Below are 11815 nucleotides of genomic sequence, written 5' to 3' on the forward strand. Positions count from 1 at the left end.
AATAGATTGATGAAGCTGCGAATTTTGGTTCTTTACCAGGATCTTCAGTGCCATTTGGCAGTCTTCTGTGTCACTGATCAACTGTCCTGTATCCCCTACAATAGATATTTGGCAAATATATTCCTTCAAGAAATGTTTCTTAAACTCCTGTGCTGTGCAGGCATTGTTCTAAGCTCCGAGGATCCAGCAGTGAGCAATAAAGGTGGGAAACCCGGCCATCGTGGAGGTTCCCTTGTAGCAAAACACTCAGTGCTGCGTGGGAGTTGTTTAAATATGGGCAGTTGCTCTTGGCGGTGGGGTAACTACAGCCCCAGTTTGTCTGAAGTAGTCCCAGTATAACACCTATTTCTGGGTTTTAATAGTGCCCCCTTTCACTTCCAGAGGGTCCAGTTTGGATAGTACATTATATGACCTCCCCGGTTCTAAACCTTTTACATGTATCAGCTTCTTTTATTCTCATAATAATCCCGTGAGGTATGTGAAGTTAACATCATTACATAGGTGTGGAAATTGAAGCTTAGGGAAGTAATGTGCCCTTGGTCATACTAGTAAGTGGCAGAACCAGAATTCAAACCTAGACAACAGCCTGGTTCCAGAGTTGATGCTCTGAGTTACTCTGCTCTGCTTCCCCTGTACTGCTCTCATACGTGTTGACCATCTCACTGTGCCTGTCGACCGTCCTCTCCCCAGCAAAGTAAAGCAGGTAATCTCTCCTTTGCAGATGAATTTATGTCTCCAGCGTGAACTTCCTCAACTTGCCACTCACTCCTTTACAAATCTGTGTCATTTTACTCAGCTTCACTCTATCACTCCATTTCACGGAAAGGACATCCCTCTTCCTGTCCAAAACGTGATTCTAGCCCCATCCCATCCCATCCCACCTCCCAGAGGACTTTCTCCTTCTCGGGCCTTCAGTCTCTGTTCTCTACTGGCTTTTCTCACTCATCATGTAAGCATGATCTGTTCTTGTTCAAAGTGTGTCTTTCAAGAAGCTTTACTTTGTTGGGAGGAGTTTTTAGAAGTTTTTTAAAGTTACTGTTGATGATAAATGGCTACCAGTTCCTTATTACCCTCTTTCAATTTCAAGTACTGAATGTATCTCTGATCCTTTTACCAGTCCTACAGATACTTTACAGATGAAGAACTGGAAGCTCAGAGGGCTCCACAACTTGCTTAGCTTATGAACAGTGGCACTGAATTCAGACTGCTTATCTTACACCAAAGCCCATTCTGTCTCTAGTATACCATGCTAGTTTATCATAATTCTTAAAGATCTCCCTTGATCCTCTGCCTGTCCCCCATTGCCCTATGGCTCTCCTTTTTGTAGAAAAACTTATTTTTTATCATAGTTTTTTTCATTTAGTGACTTATTTAGTAAATAGTCTACCTTTCAGTATTCGCTCTTAACACTTCCATAGGTTTGGAAGAAAGCAAATTCATGACCGTGAAGTAGTAGTGGGTCTCAGAGTCTCAAAGTCTGACCTGAGACTTGTCAGTAGATTCTCCAATCTTCATTGTTCTTGAGGAGGTAATGGGACAGTATGAGCCTTTTGATTCTTAAAGTTCCTGAAATGACCTGCATATTCTTTAATATTCAACTGTACTAAATAGGTTTGGTTTTTTTTTAAAGATTCTTATTTATTTATTTGACAGACAGAGATCACAAGCAGGCAGAGAGGCAGGCAGAGAGAGAGGAGGAAGCAGGCTCCCTGCTGAGCGGAGAGCCCGATGCAGGGCTCGATCCCAGGACCCTGAGATCATGACCTGAGCCGAAGGCAGCGGCTTAACCCACTGAGCCACCCAGGCGCCCCCTAAATAGGTTTTTTGAAGGAGTGTGTGAAGAAGTTACCGCTGCGCCTCATCTTGAATGGTACTTTCTGAGTCATTTTCATTTTCAGCATCAGTAGGATATCGTGCTCTTCCTAAAAGAAACTGATCCCATTTGAGAATATACTCTTTTGATGCCCAGTGAAGAGTCTCAAGAGAAACCACCTCTGGTGGTGGAATCGGGTCAGTCTTGGTCTGGAAACACTTCTTTGCTGCTTCTATATCCTTTAAAAGACTAAGGTTCCTTTTAGGGGCGCCAGGGTGGCTCAGTGGGTTAAGCCGCTGCCTTCGGCTCAGGTCATGATCTCAGGGTCCTGGGATCGAGTCCCGCATCGGGCTCTTTGCTCAGCGGGGAGCCTGCTTCCCTCTCTCTCTCTCTCTCTCTGCCTGCCTCTCCGTCTACTTGTGATCTCTCTCTCTGTCAAATAAATAAATAAATAAATAAATAAATAAATAAAAAGACTAAGGTTCCTTTTAAAAGCAGTCTCAGCTGTTTGCATCTGAGATGCCTTTTCCTTATTTTCATCTACAGATTTATTCTCCACTTGTCAAAGTAATAATCTTTGTGATACTGTTTCTTCATGTCTTTTTGAAAGAAGAATTTCTTAACCAAATAAGGAAGTCATCTTTAGTCAAAGCTGCCTTATAAGCTTTCTTGACTCAGGACCCTGGACCAATACAGATAAAGATCAAGGGAAGTGTGGCACACCTGGCTGGCTCTGTCAGTGGAGGGTGCGACTCTTGATCTCTGGGGTTGTGGGTTTTGAGCCCCACGTTGGGTGTAGAGATTACTTAAAAATAAAATCTTAAAAGAAAATCAAGTGAAGTGCTTTGAAGGCTCAGAGTCTGAAGGCAAATCATCTGGTTGGGTACAAAAGCCAAAGGTGACTGTCCGAGCCCCACTTGGACCTGTTCTGTAAAGGTACCCACTACTGTATGGCTGCTGGGTCCCAGCACCTTTTTATAACTTTTTTTTTCAACTTTTAAATTGTGTTTCATTGAAGTATAGCTGACACACAGTGCTAATGAGTTTCAGGTATGCATCACAGTGGTTCAGCAAATCTCTACGTTAAGCTGTGCTCACCACAGGCGTAGCTACAATCTGATACTGCGCTGTTAGAGTACCATTGACTATATTCCCTGCGCTGCACCTTTTCTCCTGTGACTCATTCCATAACCGGAAGCCTGTATCTCCCACTCCTATTTACCCGTTTTGTCCAGGCCCTCATCCTCTTCCCCTCTGTTGATCATCAGTTTGTTTTCTGTATTTATGGATCTGTTTCTGCCATTTGTTTTGTTTTTGAAATTCCACATACAAGGAAATCATGTAGTATTTGTCTTTCTCTATCTGACTTATTTCACCTAGTAAAATACCCTGTAGGTCTATCCATGTTGTCACAAATAACAAGACCTCATTGTTTTTTGTGGCAAAGTAACATTCCATTGTGTGTGTGTATCTTACCTCTTCTTTATCCATTCATCTATTGATGGACATGGGCTGCTTTCATGTCTTGGCTATTACAGATAATGCTGTAATAAACATGGGGCTGCATGTATCTTTTCAAATTAGTGTTTTCATTTTCTTTGGGTAAATACCCTGTAGTGGAATTGCTGGATCTTATGATAGTTCTATTCTTAATTTTTTGAGGAACTGCCATGCTACTTTCCACAGTGGCTGCACCAGTTTACATTCCCACCAACAGTGCATGAGAGTTCCTTTTTCTCTACCTCCTCAGCAACACTTGTTACTTTTTGTCTTTTTGATTCTGGCCATTCTGACAGGTCTAAGGTGATATCTCATTGTGGTTTTGATTTGCATCTCCCTGATAATTAGTGATGTGGATCATCTTTTTATGTGTCTTTTGGCCATCTGTATGTCTTCTTTAGAAAAGTGTCTTTTCAAGCCCTCAGCTCATTTCTAATCAGATTATTTGGTTTTTTTGGTGTTGAGCTGTATAAATTCTTTTCATGTATTTTGGATATTAACCCCTTATCAGATATTATCATTTGCACATACCTTCTCCCATTCAGTAGGTTGCCCTTTCATTATGTTGATGGTTTCTTTTGCTGCCCAAAAGCTTAGGAAAGCTTTTTTAAAGAGAGTAATATTTACAGACACTTCCTGCCTTTTACTTTTCAACTTATCCTAGTCTGACTTACACTTCTGTATTAGTCAGAACCTTGAGAGAAACAGAACCACCATCTGTTTCTCTCTTTATGTGCCTGTGTGTGTGTGTGTATACAAATACACACACACATATATGTATATGTATACATTTAGGTATCTGTCTATACATATAGAGAGAGGGAGGGACTTAAGAATTGGCTCATGCAATTATTGGGGCTGGCAAGTCTGAAATCTGTAGGGCCAGCCAGCAGTCTAGAAGCTCAAGCAGAATTTCTATGTCAGAGACTTGAGGCAGAATTTCTTCTTAGGAAAACCTGTTTTTAACCTTAAAGTCTTCGACAGATTGGACAAAGCCCACCCATATTATCAAGGGTAATCTCCTTTATCTAAAGTCAACTGGGGACGCCTGGGTGGCTCAGTTGGTTGGGCGGCTGCCTTCCGCTCGGGTCGTGATCCCAGCATCCTGGGATCGGGTCCCTCACAAGGCTCCTTGCTTAGCGGGAGGCCTGCTTCTCCCTCTGCCTCTGCCTGCCACTCTGTCTGCCTGTGCTCACTCTCTCTGACAAAAAATAAATAAATAAATAAATAAAATAAAGTCAACTGATTATAAATGTTAGTCACATCTACAAAATATTTTCAAAGCAACATCTGGACTACTGTTTGACAAAAACAAACAAAAACCTGTGCAATCGTAGCCTAGCCAATTTGACACATAAGATTAACCATTACAAGCTTTATCACTCTACCACATCTTCATTGCTAAATCCAGTGGACACATTGCACATCATTTCTTGCTTGATCACTTTGAAACATTTGACATTTTGGACCCCCACTACTTCTTGAAACCCCTCTCCCTTAGTTTCAGTAACCCTAGTCTCTCCGTTCTCCTGTCTTTCTGGTTTTTCCTTTTCTAATATTTCAAAGACTCATCTTCTCCCAGTTATTTGTTGATAATCTCTCCTGCCCTTGGTCTTCTTACTACTCCCATGATTGGTGTTTCCCAGAACTAAAATTCCATCTTAGAATTCTCTGCTGAGTTTCAGATCTGTGTATCCAGTTGCTTGTTACACATCTCTGCCTGGATATTGTGTAGACATTCCAAACTTTGCTTATGTAAAACCGAACTCTTACTGTTCTCCCCTTAAACTTACTTTTGCATTTCTTCTGTTCTCTTAGTTGTAGTACTTTCTCTACCTAATTACTCAAGCCAGGAATCTGAAAGGCATTTTCTGACTTCTCCCTTATGTTTTCCATTTAAAACTCTCTCATTTCTATCCTTTTCTCAATGAAGAGAGCTTAACCCTCATTTTCTATCATCTTGAATCATATTGTGGTCGTTCTGCCTCCTGTCAGCCTTTTTCCAGTCCATCTACACTGCTGCCACAGTGATGTTTTAAATATGCATTTAAAAATTCGTTTATCAGCTCCTAATTGCCCAAAAAATTAAGATAGAATTCTTCAGTAAGCATACATGGCCCTCCGTGACTAGCCTTTCCTACTCTTTATCTCCCACTACTCCTTATTCACCCATCCTACTCTCGAGTCATACTGAAGTATTTATGGAGTGCAGGTTTGTCACGTTGCTTGCTTCCATGTCCTATGCTGCTGCTGCTGCTGCCTATCATACCCACTACCTGTCACTTCCCTAACCCCCTACTCCTACCTTGTGCATCTAGAAAAATTATTTCAGTACTTACTTTGATCTTCTCCTTTGAATAACCTTCCTGATTCCACAGTTAGATTTGACCATGCCTTCTTTCTGACATCATACATTGTTTGCAGCTCTACTATAACACTTACGACTGTATTATATTATTTATTTTTTGTTTATCAAAATGTTGCCTTTCAGTGGACAGTTTTCACTGCTTGGCATGTAATAGGCTCTTATCAAATGCCTGGTGATGGTGGAGATGATGAGCCCGGAGGGGAGTACACAGTTCATTTAAACAAATATGGAGGAACGCTGGGCTTGGACACATACAGAGGAGAATGGTAGATACTTCTTTATCCCCTTCTGTCCCTTCTACAGGCTGCTGCTGCAGTTTTACTACCAGATTCCTTTTGATTTATATTTTTTATAATCTGATACCTATTCTTAGCCTTTATTTTGCTTGTATCCTTAAAGCAGTTGAAGAGACAGGAAGCTGTTAAATTCCTATTATGAAGTCCCACTCTCCCATTTTCATTCCGTCACAGGAGAAAGCGTACATCAGCTTACTCTCACATGATTTTTGTGTGCCAAAAGAAGTCTTTTCTCAGCCAGTAAGAATTCATGTAATAATATTAGTATTTTTTAAGTTTTTTAATCCTCCTATGTCCCCAAAATGTCTCCATGCATTTAATATCAAATTAAAAACTAAACGAGTTCTGTGTTAATCCTGACAGAAGAAATAATGGTCTTTAAAGATTGTTAAAGGAATAATGAAGACTTCTTGGGTGTTTAACATGAAAATTTCAGATGACCGCGGGTTCTGCTATATATATTATGAGTCAAAGGATAGGTCAACATCTCAGTTTAGACCTGTCTATTACTTTTTACAGTAAATACATTTGTAGAAGCTACTTGTGGTGTAACTCCTTATGTATTTAATATTTATCTGACTCTTGGTTTTCTTGGTTGACTTTTTAAAGGGGTGAAGAATCTACTTATGAATTCTTTGCCCTTTATGGAATGTGATATCTTGGTTTTGAGTCCACCTGTCTTTCCCCTTTACTTAATTTTATCTTATTGTTTTGCATTGTGTTTCTAAAATAATGGCTTTGGCTTGTTTTTTCCTGAATGTTTCTACAGTTTGGTTTGAGTATCTGGCTTTGGGCACCCCTCCTGAACTTGGACTCCATCTGTACTTGTGACTTTTGGAAGGCAGAAGTCAATGTTTTCTATGGAAGATGACCTTTTTTTTTTTTAATGTTATGTATGTTTGTGTCTCTCCCCCCCCCTTCCTTTTTGCTTTCTCTTTAAAAGACTGGAAAGAAAGCAGTTAAGGCAGTCCTGTGGGTATCAGCAGATGGACTGAGAGTTGTGGATGAGAAAACTAAGGTAAAAATTTTATAAGCGTGAATGTTACTGTTCATTTTTTTTAAATCCCTAATGATCAGATATAATGCCATGAAGCTGCTGTAGTCACTCTGTATCCTTCCACTTTGTCCAGAGTCTTTGGAGATACTAGTGTTCCTAAAACAAATTCAGTTACTCATTTAACCTTATGAAGAACAGAATTCTCACAACATTTTGCTCTATGTAACAGCATGTTTAGTGTAGTAAACATTTGCATTTAATGTTAGGATTTTGTTCTTACACATTTTAAGAAAATGTTTACTCCCACAAATTTGATGTAAAATATAATGGACCTTTTACCAAAGTTTAAAAAAAAAGACCACATCTGAAATTTCTTCTTGTTCCTTAATAAAGGGAACTATATTCTTAGAAAATGATATTTGAAATGATTAACCTACTGTTTAACTTAAAAAAGCCAATTTAAGCAAAATCTTAAGGACTAGTAAATGGCTCATTTGGTTAACACTTACTTAGAATCTACACAATATCTTATATCAGAGATGGCATTTTGCATTTGAAAGAAAGTGATCCTACATGCCTGAAGAAGAACGGAGACATAGACTCTGACATTAGAGAGCATTAAGTCTTATATAAGCACATTTAATCATTAATTTAAATTTCCTAAGAGACCTAAAGTCTGGAGAAATTTTAACAAGAAGGCAATTTTTCAAAAAACTTCATATGTCACTGAAAGGGAGACAGTCTGGCAGCTAAAGAGCAATTTTGATGGATAACTTACCTGATACATTTTAGGTATAACTATTAATACAGTTGCAGTAGTTCTTTTGCCCTTCATATGAGGCCCCCCTTTTTTTTTAAGTTCAGAAGAAGTGAGTCTTAAATGTACATTATTACTATTATTGGAAACCGTGATCATCTTAATTAGTTTATTGTTAAGAACTTGTATAGTTTTCTTTAGTGTTTTGGATGAAATGTGTTGTACATGGAGGCAGTTTTTGTTTTATACCAGTTCATAGGTGATATTGCCCCCTGGTGGCTACGTATGGCACTGGCATTAATTAGTTTGGTTTTTTTCCACTTTAGTGATAATAGTAATTGGTGGCTTTTCACCCTTGGACCCATCATGAATGGAAAAGAAGTTTTGCAATGTGTACAATCTATAAAGGGCTCATATTTAGAATATATAAAGAACTCACACATGTCAATAAGAAAAATGACAGACAATCCAGAAGACTTGAAGAATTACATTGCTAAAGAGGAAATTCATAGTAATCAAGGTTATGAAAAATAAAATCATAATGAGCCACCAGAGTTGCAGAATTTTTAAAAATTGGCTGGCAAGTTTGTGGAGCAACATAAATTCTCATAGTGATGCTTTATAAAAGCCATTTTTTAAAAATCATTTGTTTTAGCATTTGTAGCCCCACCTCAGCATCTAGGGATTCTGGGCTATGGGAGATTCACAAAGAAGAGCCTCAAGATTTTAAAAAACATTTTGTGTAATGTTTATACTGTGTAGATACAATGCCATTCAGCAAGTATACAAAGTCATACTCAAAATCAAATGATCACTAAGTTAATACAAACTATATGGGAATTGGATGGAGTTTATTGATTTACATATATTATCAAATTGAACATACAATGTACGTGATAAAACTAAAATCAGCAAGCATCTGTTTTAGAACATAAAGATGAAGTGAGAAAGGCATCTGAGCAGAATGCCTCTTGGGATCTCTTCTTCATCAAATTCTTAGTATTCAGACTGCTGGCCTCAGATCACTATTTCATAGTTTTGATGCTTTAGTTTTAGAGATTCTATATTGTGAAATGAGCATCCGTGTTTATTCTGAGAACCTTGAATAACCTGGTAAATTCTCTATTTCTTTGTGTTTCCCTTTTTCCAGGACCTCATAGTTGACCAGACAATAGAAAAAGTTTCTTTCTGTGCCCCAGATAGGAACTTTGATAGAGCATTCTCTTACATATGTCGTGATGGCACCACTCGGCGCTGGATCTGTCATTGCTTCATGGCTGTCAAGGACACGGTGAGTCCAGCAGTGTAGACTTCATCATGACTAGCCTCAGCTAGCCAAACTCACTCTGGGTTGGCTCAGCTAAGCAATTCCCACTACGTTTTTTATAAGTACCTGCTCTTACAGCACTTGGAAGTGCCTAAACGAGCCTGCTTTCATTCAGCTCACAGAGCAAGATGATTAGCTGAGAGCCAAGGTCATTAAAGGAAAGTAAAAGTGCTCTGGTGATGGTGGCTGCTAAACTTTACTTGAAATTTTTAATTATTAGAACTGGGGTGATGGGTATTAAGGAGGGCATGTGTTGTGATGAGCACTGGGTGTTATACGCTACTAATGAATTGTTGAACCCTACATCGAAAACTAATGATGTACTATATTCTGGCTAACAATATAATAAAAAAAGAACTATTTTCAAGATTCTTACATGTTTTTGTTTGCTAATACATCTAGGTAGAAGATACTGGCATTAGGGATGCCTAGGTGGCTCAGTCGGTTGGACATCTGCCTTCTGCTCGGGTCATGATCCCAGAATCCTGGGATTGAGCCCCACTTTGGGCTTCCTGCTCAGTAGGAAGTCTGCTTCTCCCTCCGTCCCTCACCCTGTTCTCTCTTCTCACTTTCTCTGTCTCTCAAATAAATTTTTTTTTTAACAGTTTGATTTATTTTTGTCAGAGAGAGACAGCACAAGCAGGGGGAGCTGCAGGCAGAGGGAGAAGCAGACTCCCCACTGAGCAAGAAGCCCAATGCCAGATTCGATCCCGGGACCCCAGGATCATGGCCTGAGCTGAAGCAGACACTTAACTGACTGAGCCACCCAGGCATCTCTCGAAAAATTTTTAAAAACTAACAAAATAAAAACAAACAAGACATTGGCATTAAGGTGCTTATAAATTTATTTGCAGAGGAATTCTACTACAAATGAACTGAGTTGAGATATATTTTCAGTTAATTAAAAAATAGAAATACTGGGGTGCCTAGCTGGCTCAGTTTGCGGCATATGTGACTCTTGATCTCAGGGTCATGAGTTCAAGCCCCATGTTGGGTAGAGATTATTTAAAAAAAAAAAAAAAGGACATACTGAAATTACGGTGTGGTGAACTTTGCAGAAATTGTTGCATAGTAGAAACTTTTAGTTTTGATTAAAAATAGGGGGAAATTGAGGGTGCCTAGGTGGCTCAGTTGGTTAAGCATCTGCTTTCGCCTCAGGTCATGATAGTCCATCGTCGGGCTCCCTGCTCAGTGGGGAGTCTGCTTCTCTCTCTCTCTCCCTCTGTTGCCTCCCCCCCCTCAAATAAATAAAGTCTTCTTAAAAAAAAAGAATAATTAGGGGTGCCTGGGTGGTTCAGATGGTTAAGCATCTGCCTTCGGCTCAGGTCATGATCCGAAGGTCCTGGGATCAAGCCCTGCATTGGGCTCCCTACTCAGTGGGGAGCCTGCTTCTCCCTCTCCTTCTGCTGTTCCCCCTACTTGTGCCCTCTCACTCTCTCTGTCAAATAAATCTTAAAAAAAAAAAAAAAAAGAATTAACCTATCATCTTTCACATAAAGTACCCAAAATTCTGACAAAAGACAAATCTCTTAGATAATGATGATCTTACTAGGGTAGAGCATTGAGTTTATCATGGTAATTATGAGTTTTTTAAAGTCCAGACAGAATAAGGCAGTATAGCCATTCCTGAAGGCTACAACTCAGTAAATTCTTTCCAGGGTTTATCTGAAAGGAAAGAGGTGGCCATACTGTAAAATTCACTGAAATGTTTTTCTTTTATTTATTTATTTATTTGACACAGAGAGAGAGAGAGAGGTCACAAACAGGCAGGGGTGGGGGGCGGGCAGGGAAGCAGGCTCCCTGCTGAGCAGGGAGCCCAATGCGCCCCTCCAAAATGTTTTTCAAAGCTCTTGGAGAGGGCCACCTGGGTGACTCAGTTGATTAAGCATCTGATATTCAGCTCAAGTCATGATCTCAGGGTCCTGTGTTGGAGCCCTGCATCAGGCTTCCTGCACATCCGGGAGTCTGCTTCTCCCTCTTACTGCCCTTTCCCCTGCTCATGTGGCTTGCTCGCACGCTCTCGCTCTCTCTCTCAAATAAATAAAATTAAAAAAAAAAAGAAAAAGCTCTTGGAGAAAGTGATACAAACTATTAAGAGTCCAGGCTCTGACTCAGATCTGGGTTTCAGGTCTAGTTCTGGTTCTTAGTAACTGTAGGATTTGTGGCAAGTCATTTAACATTCTTTAAGCCTTACTTTCCACTTTCATAAAATGGAGATAACAGTTGTGAAGACTAAGTTAATAAAAGTACTTTTAGTATAGAGTTTTTCACAGGGTCACTTGCCATAAAAATGGTGGCTAATATTGTCAAATATTCCTCCTTTGTTTGACACAGTGCTTTGAGAATGAGTTGAAATAAATAAACTACACTTTCTTCTTCTGTGACTTCAGTAAGTCACAAAGCAATGTATTTTGCTATTACTACACAAAATCCAAAGAGTTCCCTTACATTAATTAAAACACTGTTTTATTGTCAAATCCTGGTCCTTCAGACTGTTTGAATCTCCTTGGCCGGTGGTTATCCTGTATCAGGATCACCTGGAGGGCTTGTTAAAACAATGTTTTCGGGGCTCCTGGGTGGTTCAGTGGGTTAAAGCCTCTGCCTTCGGCTCAGGTCATGATCCCAGGATCCTGGGATCAAGCCCCGCATTGGGCTCTCTGCTCAGTGGGGAGCCTGCTTCCTTGTCTCTCTCTGCCTGCCTCTCTGCCTACTTGTGATCTCTGTCTGTCAAATAAATAAATAAAATATTTAAAAACA

At 39.7% G+C, this 11815-nt stretch overlaps 1 protein-coding gene and 1 pseudogene across 3 annotated transcripts in view; one reads left to right on the top strand and one right to left on the bottom strand.

Annotated features, from left to right (window-relative positions):
- LOC111148519 (NUMB, endocytic adaptor protein) overlaps positions 1-11815 on the top strand; it is a 187584-nt gene that overhangs the window by 162983 nt on the left and 12786 nt on the right. For all 3 annotated transcript variants that reach the window (XM_022505138.1, XM_022505139.1, XM_022505140.1), the window contains 2 exons: positions 6921-6995; positions 8882-9022. In XM_022505138.1, coding sequence (XP_022360846.1) covers positions 6921-6995; positions 8882-9022 — 216 coding nt within the window. The remainder of the gene's footprint in view (positions 1-6920; positions 6996-8881; positions 9023-11815) is intronic.
- LOC111148520 lies at positions 1846-2453 on the bottom strand (annotated as a pseudogene).

Source organism: Enhydra lutris, unplaced genomic scaffold (genome assembly GCF_002288905.1).
Source record: "Enhydra lutris kenyoni isolate GAN:26980312 unplaced genomic scaffold, ASM228890v2 scaffoldscaffold20, whole genome shotgun sequence".
NCBI lineage: Eukaryota > Metazoa > Chordata > Mammalia > Carnivora > Mustelidae > Enhydra > Enhydra lutris.